At 52.5% G+C, this 20,347-nt stretch overlaps 1 protein-coding gene across 1 annotated transcript in view; it reads left to right on the top strand.

Moving 5' to 3' along the window:
• Window positions 1-16,913, top strand: part of TKT (transketolase) — a 28,598-nt gene extending 11,685 nt beyond the window's left edge. The window contains exons 2-14 of the mRNA XM_051978884.1: window positions 16-133; window positions 482-595; window positions 1,938-2,035; window positions 5,554-5,745; window positions 6,364-6,482; window positions 8,775-8,968; window positions 9,635-9,799; window positions 11,282-11,438; window positions 11,989-12,119; window positions 13,974-14,057; window positions 14,249-14,342; window positions 15,669-15,791; window positions 16,602-16,913. Of these exons, the coding sequence (XP_051834844.1) occupies window positions 16-133; window positions 482-595; window positions 1,938-2,035; window positions 5,554-5,745; window positions 6,364-6,482; window positions 8,775-8,968; window positions 9,635-9,799; window positions 11,282-11,438; window positions 11,989-12,119; window positions 13,974-14,057; window positions 14,249-14,342; window positions 15,669-15,791; window positions 16,602-16,777 (1,765 nt within the window). The 3' untranslated portion in view covers window positions 16,778-16,913. The remainder of the gene's footprint in view (window positions 1-15; window positions 134-481; window positions 596-1,937; window positions 2,036-5,553; window positions 5,746-6,363; window positions 6,483-8,774; window positions 8,969-9,634; window positions 9,800-11,281; window positions 11,439-11,988; window positions 12,120-13,973; window positions 14,058-14,248; window positions 14,343-15,668; window positions 15,792-16,601) is intronic.
• Window positions 16,914-20,347: the final 3,434 nt, after the last annotated feature.

Below are 20,347 nucleotides of genomic sequence, written 5' to 3'. Positions count from 1 at the left end.
CTCCTTGGCTTGCAGCCACCCCACATCATGCTGCAGCGCGGCGGAGATCATGGCGGTCCTCTTCTTCCACACCATGAAGTACAAACCCCAGGACCCCCGGGATGCCAGCAACGACCGCTTCGTGCTCTCCAAGGTGAGAAGCGGCTGTCCTGAGGCAGCTGGGTCGGGGTGGCTACCCCGATGTCCCACGAGCTCTCCCCCAGCCCCCGGTGGACCAGTGCCCACACCGTGTAGCATCTCTTTCCTGAAGAGGAACCTGCCGGCTTCTGAAGTTCTTCCATCTCCTTTGCCCTATCATCACTCACCCATTTTCTGTGGGTCCTAACTCCACGGGAGGCTGTTTTATGGTTTGCACAAAAAAAGACCCGGGTTTAAGCCATGGTCCTGACATAGACTGTGTGACCCCAGGCAAGTCACTGAACGTCTCACGGTCCCTGGCCCTCCCTCTCCCGCTCTTGCTAATCCCTCTTTGTTCTCCCAGGGGCACGCGGCTCCCATCCTCTACGCAGTGTGGGCCGAGGCCGGCTTTCTGCCAGAGGCCGAGCTGTTGAACCTGAGGAAGATCAGCTCCATCCTGGACGGCCACCCTGTGCCTGTAAGTGTGGGGCGGGCTGGGGGCGGTGGAGGGGGGATTGGTGACTTCTCCCGAAATGTCCCCTTGCCCACGGTGCCCTCTGGAGTCGCCCTCTCCGGGTTCCTACAGACACGAGTGAGACAAGCCAACTCGGGCCCGAGGCAGACGCGGCCATTTCATTAGGAACATGGTGTGAATCTGGATGGACCCTGGCCCGAATAGCCCTGGCCTGACCCTATGGCTTTAAGGCCATTCCCGTGACCATTGGCCAGGTCTTAGCTCTTCAAGGAAAAGGAGAAAGATTTAGACTCTGGTAATTCGATGTGTCTCCTTTCCTGCATCCCTGGCCCGCCAAGAGTTCAAATCTCACCCTTGCCACTAAACTGTCCAGGCTACCTAATCAGATTTCTGGGCCTTTATTTCCCATATGAGGAGGATGAACCACGTTCCTATTATCCTCCTTATTAGGGGAGAGTCATCCGGATATCCTAGAGATGGCCTGTTTCACCATAGAAGGTGTTGGACTTGGAGGCATAAGACCCGGGTTCAAATACAGCCTGTTCTCCTCACTGATGACCTACGGGGTCTTTAACAAACTTCCTAATCTGCAAAAAGAGGCCCGGGGCTCAACGCTGTTCGGGCTCCTTCCAGCCCGAGCCTTTGGTCTTGAGAAATGGGAAAGTCTCAGAGCAGTTCCTAAGGCGGGGCCACTGGGGAGCTTTTCCACGTGGAGATTTTCAGTGGGGACCCAGCTGGGGGACCTTCACTGGCCCGAGCTCTGGATGCTTCCCGGGACATTTCCAAGCACAGACCCCCTTGAAGAGTATTTCTGAGTATTGGGGGGAAAAGCCTGCCAGGTGTGGGTGACTCCAGGCAAGACTAGAAATCCGAGTGGGGCCGTGACGCTCCTTCACCTCAGGGTGTCTCCATGTTGGTGAATTTGGACAAGAACAAAGGCAAAGTGCCATCTGACTCCTTGGAGGTCCAGACGCCATCTTGGAGCCTGCGGCGCTGCTTGGGGTCCCCGTAGTCTGACTCGGCGTTTGCCCGATCAGTCGCGTGTGATGGGGCGGGCGCCCACGTTTGGGTCTTCAGCTGCTTCTTGCTGAATGGAAGTTGAAGGGCTTGAGGGGTGATTGACGTCAACCATGGCGGGGGGTGGGTGGATGGGGGGCAAAGCCAGAGCTCATCTCCGGATCTAAGGAGGAGCCCCCGCGCCCTTCCCAATGCACCACACTGCCTCGCGCCCTTCCCAATGCACCACACTGCCTCGCGCCCTTCCCAATGCACCACACTGCCTCGCGCCCTTCCCAATGCACCACACTGCCTTGCGCCCTTCTCACACCGCTTTTTCTAATTGTAGAAACAAGCCTTTACAGACGTGGCCACCGGCTCCCTGGGCCAAGGGCTTGGGGCGGCCTGTGGGATGGCCTACACCGGCAAATACTTCGACAAAGCCAGGTAAGATGCTGGGCTCCCCGAGGGACGGGTCCGGTGCTTTCCTCTTGTCCGGAGCCTCCCAGCCCCCTCTCTCCCCCCTATCTGGGGTCACCCACTAGAGTGATCGACGGCTGTATCAGCCCCCCGTCCCGGGAACACCCCACAATCTTTTTCCCACCGTGAACCTCACTATTTCCTGCTTTGCTTGTATAGCCCCCGACCCAGTGACTGATGAGCTCTCCCACTGGCTGCAGGTCATTTCAGGTCCGGCCCTTGGGCTCCCACTTCAGTACTTTGCTCACTCACACGCTGGAGGGTCCCAACCACCGAACTAACGAGCCTCAGTGCGGTGTCTGGAGCTGGCCCTCGGTGGGCTGTGGGCGGGCCGTGAGCACCGTAGCAGGTGCTCGATGAACAGCCCAGAAACCTGTGCTGAATTGGTCACTCTAGGATCCGGGGAGACATGGGGCGATCTAAGGGTGCTCATGGGGGAGGATCCTTTGTCGCAGCCAGTGTTTGTTGAGCCCGGCTTTCTGCAGTGGGTGTGGGGGACACCCCCAAGTGATTCATTGCTAGAACAATGGCTCTGTTTGAGAAGGACTCGGTTCGTCATTCTCTGAAGTCTTAGGAAGTAATTCCCCGTGAAGGAAAAGGACTTTCTGATTGAGATCTGAAGGAACGGGGGCTGCTGGGAAAGGCGTGTCTAGTGACCGCTTTTCAGAAGTGTGACATTGCACAAAATGGTGGCGAGCGGCCAGACCGGGGAATGCACCTGGGCCCGGAGGCCGACTCAGGTTTAGACAGGAACTCCTGCTGGTGCATCTTGACCTGGGCAGGATTTGTCTCTGGGGATTAATTCCCAGAGCGAGTTCCCCGAAGGGCAGCGGGTGGAAGGGGCAGCCGTGCGAGGGTCCTGTGTGGCAGCGGGCTCTGAGGGAGGCTGATCTGATGCAGGGCGGCCCCGGGCCCCGCCGGACGCATGTCCCCGCGGCGCCTCCAGCTTTCTGGCTCCCGAGGGGCCGCTGGCTGTCCCGGCTCGGCTCTGGGTGAGCCCAGGTCGGGGTAGGGGAGGCAGCTGTCAGCCGTGCTCCAGCAGAGCCAGAGTGAACCCTGACCCAGCCCGTCCTGGCTGCCTCCGGCAGCCCCCGTCCGGCCCGAGGGCCCTCAGTGCTGATCGTCAGGGCCACTGTGAGGCAAGGGCCGGCCGTTGCACCGGAACTGAGTGCAGATAAGGGCTTCTTGGCTAATGGATCGGGGAGAACTGAAGCCCTTCCAGAAAAAAGAGGCTCAGCCTTTCCCAGGTGTGCCCCGGTGGGTGGGTGAGGGGATTGAGGTTTCCCTGCCTGCCCAGGCCTGTTCTTGGACCCTGAACTTGCTATTTCTTGAGAAAAGGGAAGGTCCCCATGGGTTTCCCAGTCTGCTCCAGTGAGGGACACACCCACGGGTGAGCTGCCCTGGCCACGGCCGCAATATTGCTGAATCACTGTGACTGTTAAATGGGATGTGTCAGCGTGGACTGGGCTTGCCCCTTTCCCCGTGTCAGACCAGGGCCAGAGGGGTCTCTCTAACACCTGGGTCTCCTCAGTGGGGGACCCCAGACCGACTTTTCTCAGGCTCTATTTCCTCATCTGTTAAATGGGGCAACGGGACTCGGTGTCCCCTGGGGCTCCTCCCGGTCCTCTGGCCCCGAGGATTCTGACTGGCCCAGTAGTGAGAGAGGAGCCCCGGCGCTGGGGAGACCCAGGATTGCGAGTCCCTGGGCAGTGACCGGGCCGGTGGGCTGCGGAAAGAGCCGCTTCTTCCTAAGCGCCGCCCACCGGGCGCAGCCTCTTCGGGCCCCGGGGCCTTCAGAACGAAGGAAATAGTTGAGCTGCTTCTGTTAGAGCCGCCTACTCCTCCCCAGCCTGGCTAGACATGCCATCCATTCCTCTGTGGGTCCCAAGGGGGGGAGGTCTGTCTTTTCTAAAGCCTCCCTTGTGGCTGCTCGGGGTTGAGGCTCTCCTTGCCTCTTCCTGGGAAGAGCCTCAGACCCGCACAGACTCCTCCAGCCCAATTCCTCCCATTACTCCCTGTTCAGAATTTGTCAGGGGCTCCATGACACAGTGGGGCCCAATGCGACCTCTGATCTACTTTCCCATGAAGCCATGAGATGCTGGGCTGAGGGCCCTGGACTCGAGTTCCAGTCTTGACTGTTACTTACTACTCATGTGATCTTGGGCCCTGGAGGCCTCAGTTTCCTCATCTGTAAAATGAGATAGTTTGAGGAAATGGAGCTGAACACCAAGGTTGCCTCCAGCTCTTGATGTTGGATCCACACCTTTATTGCCCTCGTACATCACGGTGCTCAGACAAACTCGTCTACCTGGGCCCTTCCCAGCTCCATGGTTTTGTCCGGTCGTTCTGGTCCCCGGGCTGGAAGGTGGTCATTTGCCCTTCCGGTTGTCACTGCCCGCTCTCCCAAGCTCTTTTTCCATGGGCAGGGTCTCCTAGTTTTTAAGCAGGCTCCTGGAGGGCAGGCAGGGGCTGGGGGCTGTCCATCTATGTGCTAAGGGGCTCTCAGCCCCGTGACATCATGGCCACCCTCCTGGCTTCTCTTAGTCTGCCCTCATCCCGACTATAATTTGACATCAAGGATTGAGCACAGGACATGAGCAGTGACTACTGTCTCCCACCTTGTGGACACTGGATTTTAACTAAGACTTGGAGTCTGCTAACACTCCCGGGTCCTTTGTGTGAGAACTACCACTGTTTGCCTTCCTTTGGTCATGGGCCATTTTTCCGTGCTCCATTTGGCCACCAGCAGGATAAAATCCTCCCGGGCTGGCACCGGGCCTCCGATGACACAATCTCGGGCTCGTCCCTTTGGCTAGAGAGTCCCTGGTGATATTCCGTGACCCGGTGACTTGGCAAATAGGGCACCCTGGGGAAGGTAACATGTTCTCAGGAATTCTGATCTCAGTGGGGGGATGACTCGTGACTGTTCCTTGAAAATAGGTTCCACGAGGCTTTGCAAGGGTCATTGTGGAAAACGTATCCGTGCGTATGTTGTGAATATAAAAAACTTTAATAAAAACATTATTGGAAAAAATGAAAATAGGTTCCAATAGTCGAAAGGGAAGAGAACATGAAGGCTCTGGAAAAGTAGCCAGGAGGTCCCCTCATGTGGGGAATTGTACGAGACAAGGTGTGAAGAATTGTGGGGAGTGGATGGGAGCCGGAAGACCAGGATTCAGCTGGCCTATCGCTGCTCTTGCTGAGAGCTCACTGGCGAGCCGTGGCCGTCTCTGAGTGCTTTCCTTCCTCTGAAATGGTGAAGAGGACACCACCTCCCAAGGTTCTCAGTGTACTGAGGTGCCATCACTTCCTCCCGTAGATTAACGGGCTTGTGCTGGGTGAACCTTGAGGTTCCTTCCAAGTCTGCCACTTAAGCCAGAGCTGAGTCCTGTGTGGGGGGCAGTACATGGGCCCGGCAGAGGAACCCATAGCCCTTTTCCATAACTCCTTTGTGGACGGTGATGGGACATCCTTTTGTTTTCCAGTTACCGTGTCTATTGCCTGCTGGGCGACGGCGAGCTGTCCGAGGGCTCCGTGTGGGAGGCCATGGCCTTTGCGGGATTCTACAAGTTGGACAACCTGGTCGCCATCCTTGACATTAACCGTCTGGGCCAGAGCGACCCCGCCCCCCTGCAGCACCAGATGGATGTGTACCAGAAGCGATGTGAATCCTTCGGGTGGGTATGGGGCGTCTGCTGGGGGCTGGCGGCTCCAAGTCGCTTCTGAAACTTGGCAAGTCTCTCGCAAAAAGGGCTAAATTTGAAGAGGGAAAGGCCGACCTTCCCCCTTCCAAACTATCATATTTGCCACCTTCTGGGAGGAGAAAGCATTGTGCTCCGGGCTGGGAAGGAGGATGTTTCAGTGCTCCCTCCACCCCTTTTGGTGCTTGATCCCTGAGTCTTAGCCATAAAATGATAATACCAATCATACCTGACTGGCCTCTTTCCCAGAGCTATTGTGGAGACCTCTCCGGGGCTTGGGTTCCTATCCTAAAGAACACCAGAAGGCTGGGACTCGGGCCCCAAAACAGCCCATGGTCTGAGGAACTCTGATGTACGTTGGGGAGGTTTGAGTCTTTCCTGGACTTAAGAGAACTTGATCAGGTCATTATTGAACCTCAGTGGAACAAAATGATCTTTTTGTCACTGAAATCTCTTCAGGTGGGCTTGGACTCGGTACCAACCCATAATACATAAAAATGGCGCCTTGTGTAGACAGTGAAGAAACTTTCTTCCAGCTTCTGTCCCTGTCTCTGCCGCTTTTTGCATCACGGGCCTTCCACTCTGCTCTTCCAGGTGGAACGCAGTCGTTGTGGACGGACACAGCGTGGAAGAACTCTGCAAGGCCTTCGACCAGGGCAAGCACAAGCCCCTGGCTGTCATTGCCAAGACGTATAAGGGCAGAGGGATCTCAGGTGAGGGCCGACCTCTTCCCCTCCACCAATGGCTTCCTCCCCCTTGGGGTCTCTGGGAAGCCGGGGTTCTCTGGAGGGCCTCCCGAGGGGGCCGAGATCCTTCCTTGTCCAGCCCTATATTAAGACAGTCCATCTGAATGGACTGGATGGGTATCCATTGCTCTGTTTTTACCATGACTTGGATTCCCACAAATCTTAAAGATCCTAAGACAGCTTGGCGATGGACTGGATAGAATGCTGGATCAGGAAGACTTGAGTTCAAATCCTGTCTCAGAGCTTCCATCCTTCTCAGCCTCAGTGTCTAGCTGTAGAATGGGACAGTAATAGCCTCTATCTCATAGTGTTGCCAAGAGGATAAAATCAGATAATGCTGATTTTATGTACTTTGCCAGTGCTAGTTATTGTTATCCCTGTGTTAAACCCCCCAGCTGCCTCGACAGCGCAGATCACGAGTGTCACTTCTGCCGTTCTCCCTTGCATTCGTGGCCAGCTCCATGGCCAGCCCCGTCTGTATTACCTGGGTTGGCAGCGGCAACTCCTGTCGATCTGCTCGCTTTTGCTGTGAGCACATGCCAGATGCCATCTTGGAAGGGGGCACCCCTCAGCAGAGCCCGTGGCCCCCAGAAAATGCCTCTTTCTTTTTATGAGCAGATTAAGTTTTGTCCACAGGGACACGATTTTCCTGTGATAGGGTGTAAGTGCCTCATTTGGAGACCTGTGATTTGCCCCCGTTTATAGCATTTTTGGCCAGCCGGCCTGTTTGCCCGGGGCCTTGGGCCTCATGGAGGCAGGGCCGGTGGGATGCCAGCCTGAAAGCTCTTCCTGGGCTCTGTTCTTGAGAAATTCCTGAAGCTCCCCAGGCCTTCCCTAGGGAACCAGTACCTTCTGGGCTTCCCAGACCGCCGGACTTCCTGAAGCTCCGCTTTGCCGGCTCGGCCCTGGCCCGCTTCTCACGGCTGGCAAAACTCCCCGGGCCATGGGAACGCTGGGAAAAGGCAAAGGCCCTTTAAGGGAGAGGAAGCCGGGTCTTCACTGTGCTGCTTTGTTAAAGGCCTTTTGGGAAGCTGTCCAGTTGGGAGAGGGGGCGGGGAGCAGGGAGCTGCCCCACAGCTTGTGTGGGAGGTGGAGGGCTTTCTGTGTGACCTTGAGCAGGTCACACAGGTTGCTCTGTATAAATGAGGGGAATGGAGGCTAATGGGCAGTATTTTGGCCTGAGGCTGCCGGGGAGCCCAAGGCCACATTCTCCCCCTGCTCCTTGTCACTTATGGCAGTTTCCACTTTCCACAACTGCCATATCACTAGTTTTTTTTTTTTGTTGTTGTTGTTGTTGTTGTTTTGCTCTAACGCCTTCATTTTTAAATTTTATTATAGCTTTTTATTTACAAGTCATATGCATGGGTAATTTTTCAGCATTGATAATCCCTCCACCCCCAGAAAACCCATCCATTCCTCTCTGCTGAGCTCCTGCAATAGCAAACGGCCACCCATCTCCCACCCATCTCCCACCCATCTCCCACCTCGGGGTCTGTCTTTGCATGGGTGGTCTCCCATTTTTGCAACACATTCTCTCTTGGAATCCCCTACATGAATCCTTCCTTGGCCCCACCAGGACTGATTTGTTCTTGTCTTAAGTCCTGTTCTTTGTACTGGTTGGTGATTATGTCATGTGAATTTGTAAAAGGGTTCTCTTTCCTTCCTTCCTCCTTCCCTCTTTTCCTCCCTCCCTCCTTCCCTCTTTTCTTCCCTCCCTCCTTTCCTCCCTTTCTTCCTTCTTTCCTTCCTTCCTCCCTTCCTTCTCCTTTATTTTTTCCAAGGTCTTCTGGAAGCTCTTTGAAGGCAGTGATAGTTTTTGCTTCTTTCCCTTTCTAGTACAATCATAGCTAACCTGGAAAACATTTATTAAGCACTTGTTGTATTCCACACTCTGGGATTGTATAGTAAAACACTTAATCAATGGTTGTGGTGGATGAGGACGACAATGGCCTTCATTTCTATGGGGTTTTACAGTACCGAGCAACATTTCTGGCAAAAAACGGGGAAAGGAGGTATAAATAAATATGCTCCCCCCTCCCATTTTACAGATGAGGAAACTGAAATTCAGAGATTAAATGACTTGCCCAGGTTCATGTGGTAAGAGCCGACGCTGATGTCCTGTACATCGAAACCCGGTGCTCTTTCTGGAAGCTACTTACTTATTTGCTGTAGCTTTATGGCAGGCAGCCTTGCCCATCCTCCAGTGCGCTTTGGGGAACTTCTGTTTTACTTTTTTTTTATTCTGTTCCTCAACCATAGGTGTGGAAGATAAGGAATTATGGCACGGGAAGCCTCTGCCCAAAAACATGGCGGAACAGGCCATTGAGGAAATACACAGCCAAATCCAAAGCAAGAAGAAGATCCTCGCCACCCTCCCCAAAGAGGACGCCCCCGCAGTTAACATCACCAACATCCGGATGCCGTCTCCCCCAAATTACAAACTTGGAGACAAGGTAGGAGGGGGAGCCTCACCTGTGGGAGAGCACGGCGCACCTGCCGAGTGTGGGAGGGTCCAAAGGCAGTGGCCGGCGAACATAACCCTACAGAAACTGATAGAGCTCCGATCCTCCGCCCGCTGAGAGGCGTGAAACAGTCTTTGCCCTTCGGAAGCTTTCGTTCTCCTGGGACCATTAAGCTACAGTCTCGGAAGGACAGTAGAGCTGGATTTCTCCCCTCAGTTGAATGAATAGTGACAGAGTCACTGGGGCAGAGCTGGGTACTTGAGGAAGATACAAATGTTAGTCAGAAGCCCAGAGCCTGGCAGAGGCACAACCTAAACACAAACAAGTTGACCTGACACATCATGTCTCTGGGCCTATTTTTCTCACGAACAATGGGGACGATTGTCCCCACCGCCACCTACCTCTCAAGAGAATAGATGAGACCACGTGTATGTAGGGACCGGTTGCTGCTATTTTGGACTTTCTGAGGGGTCCCGGTACCCCCCAATAGAAGCAGCAGTCACACTCCCACTTGCTTCCCTTCCGGGAGCTAGCATCATTTGTCATCCGGTTTTCCATTCTCGAGTATTACTGAAGGAAGGTGTCCGTCACCAGATCCATCAGGGACATCCCGGAGGGTGGGCGGCACTAACCACTGTGGATTCTTTCTCCTATCAGCTAGCCACCCGCAAAGCCTACGGCATGGCACTGGCCAAACTGGGGCAAGCCAGCGATCGCGTCATCGCCCTGGACGGGGACACCAAGAACTCCACCTTCTCGGAACTCTTTAAGAAGGAGCATCCCAATCGCTTCATCGAGTGTTACATCGCCGAACAGAACATGGTAGGTCTGGGGGGAGCACGGCCACGGATTCTAGATTGCTCGGGGAGGAAATGGCTCAGAGATGCCCTTGGGCCATAGTCTGAAGGAAAACATGGGAGAAGTGAAGCAGCCAGGCCGTGGAGACGTCACCCATTGGGCTCCTCCCAGGCTCCCATGATGGGAGGGGGGGCAGTGGTGACGGAGTATGACAGGGATGCAGACATGGATTCAAAGGACAGGAACATCAGGGGATGCTGGAAGCATCGTGTAAGGCTCTCGATTTTTTTGGTTAAAGCTGATAAACTCCTTCTATAGATGAGGAAATGGAGGCCCAACAACACAAGTAGTCAATGGCAAAGCCAGGATTTGAACCACATAGACAAAACATACATGTTTGCAGTGCGTGGTGGTACGTGCTCAATTCATGCATGTATGTGCACATGGCCACATAACTGATTCTATTTAAGGGTTCACTTAAGTAGCTTTTTTTTTTTTTTTGACTGAGGCAATTGAAGTTAAGGGGCTTGTTCAAGGTCACACAGCTAGGAAGTGTTAAGTGTCTTGAGATTTGAACTCGGATCCTCCTAACTTCAGGGCTGGTGCTCTATCCACTGTCCCACCTAGCTGCTCCCACTTAAGTAACTTTTAAGAGGACCTTGAAAAGGTTTAAATATAAAAATCATAAGTATAGAATTATATTTTTTCAAACCAAAGTGAACATTTCATAGACTCTCAGAGTTGAGGAAGTTAGGTCATTTTGCCCAATCCAGCACACAGTAGGATGTTTTGTTAACCAAAATGGTAGCTGACTTGGTCATATGTCTTTACGCCCTCCCTCGAGCCTAGCTTGTCCTCCAATAAAGGAGAACACACTTTGGATGCTAGCCCTTTGCACGGCTCCCATGATCTGGGAGTTTATTACATTCTGGAGATTGAAGTTTGGGGTTCGAATCCTGCACAAGCTGTGTGACCTCAGGCAGATCCCTTAACCTTCCCAGCATCCATTTCCTCATCTGTAAGAAGGGGTTGGATAGTGTGATTTGGCTTTGAGTATAGGGATTAAAAGTGGCCACTCGGCCGTGAACGGAGCAGATGCCCCGGGCTTGCTCATTGCTAAGGTTTTGTAGGTGAGGAGGCTCCCAGGGAAACAGCTCTGTCTGTGCACGAGCAGTAACAGCCAGGGTCATTCGGGCGTCTTGCCTGCTTCGGCCTGGGTCTGACGTGACTCTGTCAGTGGCCAGGACCCAGGAATCCCCTTTCTCCTGCTGCTCGGAGGAGACTTGGCTCTGCGGGGCTTCTGGGGAAGGGAGTCTGCTGATGGGCCTGGCTCTGGCAGCCACATGGGGAGGGTGGTCCAACAGAATGGGGAGCAGCTCCCGTTTCTGTCGCTACGTTCCGCGCAGCCATTTCATCTCTCTGGGACAGAAAAGAGGGGCTTGGCTTGGCTGGACCTTCCCCGTTGGTAGTTTGGAACAGGGATCCCACGTTTGCTTCCCTTCCCAGGTGAGCATCGCCGTGGGCTGTGCCACGCGGGACAGGACCGTGCCTTTCTGCAGTACCTTCGCCGCCTTCTTCACCAGGGCCTTCGACCAGATCCGCATGGCCGCCATTTCCGAGAGCAACATCAACCTGTGTGGCTCCCACTGCGGCGTGTCCATCGGTAAGGTGCCCCAGGCCTTGGCGGTCCGTGCCTTTGGACCATTTCCTAATATGTAACAAAAGAAAAATAATTATCGAGAGGAGGAAGCCCGTAAGTGAGGAAGCTCTGGATTTGGATCTTCTTGCTGTGTGACTCTGGACAAGTCCCATTCCCTGCCAGAGCAGTAGCCAAGTCAGGGGCAGGTGCTGCGGAGTGCTTTGCTAGAGGGAGACTTCTCACCAAAAGTTCCCTCTACTTTGGCTAAAACAAAAGCAAAAAACAACCCCAAACCATTTTTAAACCCAGAAGTTCCATCTACTAGCTTATGAAGCAGGGAGAGAGATGGCCACCGTGCATGATGGAACAGGGGGATGAGAGTGAGAGGGATTGTGGGTAGTATTGACAGGCGCTAAGCACTAAGACTGAAGGATAAGGGAAAAGGGAGCCATCAATCTGAGGCCCCCGCAAGCACCAGTGCAGAGGGTAGCGGGCCTCTTGGGAGGCAGATGAGGTCGTCGGCTGCCCCTTGGGGGCTTTGCCGGTTTTTTCAAGCATTTCTTTTCCTCCCCAGGGGAAGATGGTCCTTCCCAGATGGCCCTTGAAGACCTTGCCATGTTCCGGAGCATTCCCAATGGCACAGTCTTTTACCCGAGTGATGCTGTGTCCACTGAGAAAGCTGTAGAGTTAGCGGCCAACACAAAGGTTTGTTACCTGTGGGCTCTGTGTGTGTGTGTGTGTGTATGTTGTGGGGGGGAGAGGGAGGGGATACTAGAGCAGAAGGGGGAAGGTCATCAGTTGGACCCGGAAACTTAGGACTTGATACTCACTCTTCTGAAATGGGAGAACGGGGCAAAGTTTGGCTCTCAGAGCTCGGAGAGAATGGAATTGCAGGAGATGTGTGAAATCCCACACCCTGCAGTGATAGGAATTCCCAGAGAGCTTGTGGAGATCTCTGGGCCCAAGGGGTGCTTGTTCTCTGCCCTGGTCACCTCTGAGTGCAGGGGGCCGGGGACCTTTCGGGGCCTTCTGCTTTTGTAGAGCGGGTAGCCATCCAAGGGAAACGGGCAGTGCCAGAAATAGTCTCCAGAAATGACCGAGATCTTTGTGTCTTCTCCAAAAGAATATAAGCTCCCAGCCGACACCAGGAGCTCTTTCACTGTATCCCTAGTACCAATGCCAGGCACGTAGTAGGTGCTTAACAAATGTGATTTGCTTGATGATCTGGCCCAGCTCCTTCTCTTCAAGCCTTGGGAGCTGACTCCAGTTAAAATGTTCCTCCCTGAGGGCTGACTTTACTCTCTTGCTTTATTTCAATTGAGTTCATTCTTGTTCATTTCATTTATATTTATATAGTCATTTAACCAGCATTTATTAAGTACTTATTGTATACAGAGCACATGCTAGGTGTTGCAGGAAATAAAGACAAAGTCCCTTTCTGCATGGAGGGAAGGAAGTGAGAGAAACCCGGAATCAAACCCCAAGAATCCTCAATACAACTTTCCATAACAGCATGCTTTAGAGAGGGGTAGAGCTACTGGCAATGAGGGTCCATGGAGGAGGAGGTGGGCCCTGAGCTGGACTGGAAAGAAGGAGGATCTTGAATCCCTTCAGCATTGTGCTAACGCCCAACGGTCTTTTCCTTCTTAGAATCAGCCTTTTAAATGCCCCCAGTGAATGAAACAGGGTGGCAAAGGGGGAGTCGCCACTCACTCCATCAAAATGTTTTGAAAAATAAGTTCCTGGTTCTCAGGTTTTGAACAGGATCCTGATTCAAGTTGGGCGGGTAGGGATTGATAGGGAAAAGTGAAAAGGGAATCCTGCTGGGTCTCAGGAGAGCAAAGCAAGAAAGAAGTGGGGAAATGAGTGCAGATGTGTCTGGGGGACAGAGGAGCCCAGTTGGGGGAGTAGAGTTCATGGAGGGGAGTAGGTGATGGGCGAGGCAGTGTGCTAGAGCAGATCTGGAAGACTTGGCTGGGAACGCTGTCTCTATTTCTTCCTAGCTAAGATATGGCCGTCAGTCACTTCTATCTGTTTCCTCATCTGGAAAGGGAGAGATGTCCAAGTCTCCCTTCCAGCTCAAAATCTGGGATCACCTTTCCAGTCTTGTAGAGGGTCTTGAATGCTAGCATTTCATCAAGGTCTAAAAGAAGGAAAACTGGGAACAGCTCGGTGGCGCAGTGGATGGAGCCAGCCCTGAAGTCAAATCTGATCTCAGATACTTAACACTTCCTAGCTGTGTGACCTTGGGCAAGTCACTTAACCCCAATTGCCTCAGCTTAAAAAAAAAATAAAAGAAGGGAAATCATTCTGAGGAGGAATGCCAGAGGATCAGACCTTTCCAAAGGAGGTTCACCCTTAAAGCATATGTAGGAATTGGGCAGAGAGGGAATGACCGTGTGGAGCTGGAAGAGATTTTAGGTTCAGATCCCTGATTATATAGATGAGGAAGCCACGGGACTGGCCCATGTGGTCACATAGATAGTAAGGAGCAGAGGCCAGCTGTTCTGCCTCTGGTCTGATCCTATCTTGTGACAAAGGATTTTCCTCCCAACCCAGGGCATCTGCTTCATAAGGACCAGCCGCCCAGAGAACGCCATCATCTACAACAACAATGAAAACTTCCAGATTGGCCAGGCCAAGGTCAGTACTAGCGAGCCTCTGTCCTGCTAACTTGGGGTGGAGAGGACGGGATATGCTAGAACTCCGCCCCCTGTAAGAACTCCTCTGTTCTCTCCCTGGATCCTTTGGCATCGGGGAGCAGACAGGCAGCTGGTAACAAACGTACCCGAACCCGGTGCTCATTCTGGTGCTGCCGTTGTCCTCCTTCCCAGGTGGTCCTCAAGAGCAAGGACAATCAAGTCACTGTGATCGGCGCTGGGGTGACCCTCCATGAAGCCCTGGCAGCTGCAGAGCAACTGAAGAAAGGTGAGATGGACTGTCAAGCCGCCTCCGTCTGAGGCCCTTCTCCAGCTTCGGCCTATGACGTGGAGGCTTCAGGGGAGACCCAGAGAAGTGAGAGCACTGGGGCTCCTACTTGGTAGGGACAGCGTGGCTAGCTCAATGCAGAGCAGCACAGGCTGAAGTCTGGGTGGTGAGCACTGCCCGGTGGCAGAGGGAAGATCCTGGGTTTTGAAGGCCTCTGGGAGAAAGCTCCCATCTCTGGCTGCAGCGAGGCAGGTGCTTGCAGGGGTGTCTGCTCCTAGACCAGCTAAGCTTTGGGAGGCTAAGCAAGGAGCATCGATGGCCAGAACAGCCTGGCCAGAACAAGGACAACTGGCTGACTGGTGCCCTCCTGGGCCCTGGCTCCTGCCCACCTGGGGGCAGTGTGTTAGCATACAAAAACTCAGTGTCACATTACAAAAAACTAGCAGAAGGGCCATTGGCACTCCTCGGTAGCTGTTTATTACCTCTTAACCTGGGTTTCTATGTCCTCAGTGCTGACTAGGACCCAGGTTCTTACTGGTTTTTAGATGGGGAAATTGTGATCCATGCAAGGCTACATGGCCAAGCAGTGGAGAGAGCTGACAACTTGTCTAGGCTCTGTTCCTATCCCAGTTTCAGGAGCCAGGACCTTTAAGACTAGGCCATGTAGAGCCAAGGAACCTTTTATCTAGGAAAACAAGCAGGTTGAAGGGAATTGGACAGAAACAGAGCCCTTCTGGGGTATGGCTTAGGTCTGGCTGATTTCCCAATCAATGCAGCAAAGGCAAACAGAGAATCATGGGATATGAGGAGGAGATAGTGGGGGCCTGGACTCTCTCCATTTATGTGACGGCATGAATTCTAATGAGGAGATAAGTGCCAATAAGCATTTATGGATCACCTATGTGTGCTGGGATAGGAAGAAGGGCGCTTTATACATATGATTTCACCTCATGCGAGTTTTTTGAGTCATTGCTATTACTATCCCATTTTGTAAATGAGGAAACTGAGGCTGAGAGAGGTGAGCTGACTTGCCTGGGTCATACAGCCACTAAGTGTTAGAGACATGATTCGAACTTGGTATTTTAAAGTCCAATATGTGATTCCTTATACCCCCCAGTCCCACTAAGGGCTATTTCCATCATTAGACTCGGGCACTTCTTAAGCATTCTCCCTTGTCCCAGGCGCTTCTCGGCTCCCAGATACAGGAAATGACTGTTCCTCTCAGAGCAGACAGGAGATTTTCTAGAAATGCCAGCTGAATTAATTTACTGACATGCAGGAAATGCTGATTGGATTCATCTGCTTGTGTCTTCCTTCTGCTTCCAGAAAAGATCAACATCCGGGTGCTTGATCCCTTTACAATTAAGCCCCTGGACAAGAAGCTCATCCTTGAAAGTGCCCGTGCGACCCACGGCCGCATCCTGACTGTGGAGGATCATTATTATGAAGGTATGTTCGGGGCCTTCAGCGGGTGGAGGGTGGGGGTGGAGTCTGGGGATTAGGTGGGACTTTTTGGCTTGGGGAGAGGTAGACCAGAAGCTTTGGAAATGGGAAGAATTGGGGGTCTTTGATTTCAGCCCATTTCTGATCACCCCTTATAGAAAGAGATATTATGTCTATATTGTATTTAATTTATACTTTAACATATTGAACATGTATTGGTCAACCTGCCATCTGGGGAGGGGGTAGGAGGAAGGAGGAAGGAGGGGAAAATTGGTTTGGCAATTGTCAATGCTGTAAAATTACCCATGTATATAATTTGTAAATAAAAAGCTATAATAAAAAAGAAAGATACACAAAATAAATAAATAAAAAAGAAAGAGACACTAAAGGAATTCCCAAGAGCCACCCCTGCTTGGCAGTGGATTGACTTTTTATAAAAGTGTGATTGGCTTGGAGATACCATTAAGAGAGCTTCCTTTGGGAGCCTGGGAATTGGCAGGTAGAACCCAGATGGCGCTCAGGATGACTCACAGAGCTGGCAGAAATCTTAAGGGTCTCCTACTCTCCCCCCATCCCTCGCCTCATTTTATAAAAAAGAAAATGGCAGCCCAGAGAGCCCGCAGAGTTCTCAGTGCCAGGGCTGGGAGCGAAAGCGAGGGATTCTCCATCTTTCCCATGTCCCCTGTTGGAACAACCCCTTCGAGCGTTACCTCGGCCGCTTCCAAAGATGGAGAACGGAAGGTTTTGCTCAGTGCCACCCCCCAGACCCCCCTTGCCGACCGAGGTTCGGTCCCTCTCATCTCCTCTTCTCCTCAGGCGGCATAGGAGAGGCTGTGGCTTCTGCCGTCGTGGGCGAACCCGGCGTGACCCTTACTCGCTTGGCGGTCGCCAGCGTCCCAAGGAGCGGGAAGCCCGCGGAGCTGCTGAAGATGTTCGGCATCGACAAGGACGCCATCGTGCAGGCCGTCAAGACGGCCGTGTCTCAGGGCTAAGATGTCTGCTGGGGATTCGGGGCCAAACAAGGGGCAGGGCAGAGAGAGGGAGAGAAACATTCCTGTAACTTTAACCACATCGAGTAACTTTTGTTTATCGCGGATCCATGAAAATAATAAAAGTGTTTTGAGAAAATGTTGCCAGCCCATGTTATTTTCTATCATTCACAGACGCTACTTAGTAAACGTGGCACTGGGCTGGACGTTAGGGCTACAAGGCAAGGGTGAAATGGATGTATTCTCTGCCTTTGTGGGGCTTACTGTCTCCGGGGGTGAAAACAAACAGCCACAGATTAAAAACAAAATTGATATTAGCTACAAGAACCAAGCTCCAAATTGCTTGCTGTTAGCCCACCACAAGGGATAGATAAAGCAACAAGGAACAAGGATAAAATCTTGATTTGGTTGGAAAGAGGTAAGACTCCGGAGGCCTTTGTGACCCCTTGCCAGCTGCCAGCTTTGGCACATCTGCCCTGGGGCTGGCACCCCGTTTGCAGCGTTCCTACAAACCAAATGATCCCTCTCTCCGGCCAATCAAACCTGTTCCTCCAAGACTCTCTTTCCCACTGGGTCAGAGGGCACCGTGTATTAGGGAGCTGAGCAGGCTTGGCCAGAGCCTCAGAAAGGGAGGAGGAGGAAGGGCTCGGTTAATCTGTTTCTTTTCTCAGCTGAGGGCAACCCTTTACTGATCAAGGCTTCTCCTTTTACCTGATTTGGAATCGGAGAAAGAAATGAACCTGTTCTCCCTGTCCTTGTGCAGTGAGAAAAGCCTGGCTTGGGAAGAGAAGCCGGTCTCTTCTACAGTGAGATGATCCGGGCCAGTTCCGATGGTCTTGTGATGGAGAGAGCCATCTGTGCCCAGAGGACTGTGGGAACTGAGGGTGGATCACAACATAGCATTTCCACTCTTTTTGTTGTTTGCTTGCGTTTTATTTTCTTTTTCTTTTTTTTTTTTTTTTTTTGGTTTGATTTGATTTTTCTTGTGCAGCAAGATAATGGTATAAATATGTATGCATATAGATTTACTTGACATATTGGATTACTTGCCATCTAGGGAAGGGGATGGGAAATTGGAACACAAGGTGTTGCTAGGGTTTTTATTATGTTTTGGAAAAAAAAAGCTTTAATTAAGCTTTTTAAAGCTAATTTTTGCAGTCCAAACACAAGTTAGCCACCTGACTTGGGCCTCAGTTTCCTAAAGTGGAGAAGGGGGCTTTGCCCTGGATGAGGGAGGTCCCTTCTCTGTGCTATTTGCAGAGTTGGCGGATCAGGTGGCCAGGTGTGAAACGGTTAATTCCAAAAGCCTTTACCCCAGAGCTTCAAGATAGCAGGGAGGTGAGCCTGGGAAGGCTGTGCCGGGGAGCAGGTTGGGGCAGGTTTCGGGCCATCCCAAGAGAGCTTTGGCAGGTTGTGTGCCTGCTGGAGCTGAAGGCAGGAAGACTGAGGTTTTTGTTGTTTTGTATGCAGTCAAACTTTACTAATCGGTCCATGCAAATAATTGTGAAAACATGTTCTAAAAACACGGCACCGTCCTAAATCTTAGAGGTTCCAATAATGTGCTTTTGAAATTGGATTCATGATGAGTCCTCTTTGTCCAGCTGGAGATCGGGTGTCTCCCTCAGAAATGGAGGGATCTCTCCAGCCTGCATCAGTCAGTCGGCTCTGTTCTCAGGGAACAGAGGCCGGAGCCAGTCCTAGTCGAGACCCAAGAGCAGGACTTCCAGGGAACAGAGGTTGGAGCCAGTCCTAGCTGAGACCCAAGAGCAGGACTTCCAGGGAACAGAGGTTGGAGCCAGTCCTAGCTGAGACCCAAGAGCAGGAGCTTCCAGAGAAAGGAAGCTAGAGCCAGCCCTAGCTGAGACCCAAGAGCAAAGACTTTGAGAGCCAGTCCTAGCTGAGACCTAGGGGCAGGAGCTTCCAGGGAACAGAGGCTGGAGCCATTACCGGTCCTAGCTGAGAGGGGCTCCTAGCGGTCCTAGAAGGGGCTTCCAGTGGGTTTCTACACTTCTAGCTATGGGTCTTCTTAAGTCATTGACTACATAATTTGGTAAATGACTACATAAATTACCGATAAAGTTGTTCATAATATTTTTTCCAGTGGTAGTTTATATTATCCGAAGATCCACAAGTTTATCAGTCATTTAAGAACATATAAAGGTTCAGCAGAAGGAGGATCTTTTAGTTGCACAACCCCGTGCTAAGAAAACCATTTAATGTCTTGGGACCTTAATTCTTTTTTTTTTTTTTTTCCTGATGAGACTATTAGGATCAAATAATTTACCCAGATTCATACAGCGATTAAGTGTCGTGTCCAAGTCGAACTTGAACTCAGGTCCTCCTAATTCCAGGGCCAGCTTTCTCCACTGCACCTAACTGCCCTTGGAATGTTTTTAAATGTATAAAATAAAACAAAGGATTATAAAGGAAAGAGAGTTATTAAAATATTAAACCGGAAATTACCAAGGTTGTCGTTTTTAAAGATCGTTCCCAGATGCTCCAAGAACCCCGTGCTGGCTGGCTTCCAAGGTGCCTTCTATCCAACAGCTTGGGGCCTAACAAATTGCCACCCTAAGCTCCCTCCACAGCCAGGGATCTGGGGAGCAGGAGATGAGGTTTTGGGGGCGCTAAGTCACCAAAGGTTCGGCTTCTGTGTTGAAGAAAGGTTCACGTGAGGCTGCACCTCCTGAACCCACCCATTGGGGAAGGGATCTAGGAGAAATAAGGGGTCTTCCCATGCGGGTTTTTCAGACTCCCAAGTGCTGGCAGGTCCATTGGCATGGGGAGGAGACTGTATGTAGAGAAGGGCAGAGTTTCCAGGAGGAAATCCAACTTAGAATTACTGTGTGCTCTGGGGAACCCCCCTCACCCCTGAATCTACTTCACGTTGACTTCTGGGGCTTGAAAACATCAGCTGTCCATGTTTGACACCCAGGGCCCTTTAGGCTGGGTTTGCCGAGGGGAGAATTTATCAGGGGACACACTAAGGAGTAGGGTGGGTCAGGGCCTGCAGCAACCAAGGCCCACGCTGGGCGCTGCGGGAACCTCCCAACAGGGGCTGAAGCCGCAGCCGTCTCCCAGCTCTAGAATGTTCTTTCTTGCCACCGCTTTCCCTTCAATGCTTGGAAGCTTGGCGGGCTGCCGTCCCCAGGGCCATCTCCCTGCCCCGGCCACCGGGCTTGTTTTCTGAAACCTGTATTGAGCATTTAGCACGGTGTACACAGTAAGCACTTAATACGTGCGTACTTACTGGCTGAGGCCCGTCTCCAGGAGCCTGCCCCGCGTGTAGCAGGATGGGGCAGAGCCGCTCCCAGCGCGCACTTGTTGGGATCCCGGCTTCCTCTCACTCTGTGTTTGGGTAACTCGGCCACGTTCGAGGGTGGCGGGGCTCCCACAGGGAGCAGGCAGGGAGCTGCCAGCGGGGGCAAACCCGGGTATGGGGGTCTAGGTGGCAAGAGACCCCCCACCATTGCAGGCCGGGAAAGGAACCCGGCTCTCAGCCCTGCAGGGACCGCCTCCTCTGCCGCTGAGGGCCGTGGGGTCGGCCCAGGATCCCGAAGCCCCGCTCAGGAA

Source organism: Antechinus flavipes, chromosome 1 (genome assembly GCF_016432865.1).
Source record: "Antechinus flavipes isolate AdamAnt ecotype Samford, QLD, Australia chromosome 1, AdamAnt_v2, whole genome shotgun sequence".
Classification (NCBI taxonomy): domain Eukaryota; kingdom Metazoa; phylum Chordata; class Mammalia; order Dasyuromorphia; family Dasyuridae; genus Antechinus; species Antechinus flavipes.
The sequence above is the reverse complement of the archived record's forward strand: the minus strand, read 5'-3'. Positions and strand labels throughout refer to the sequence as shown.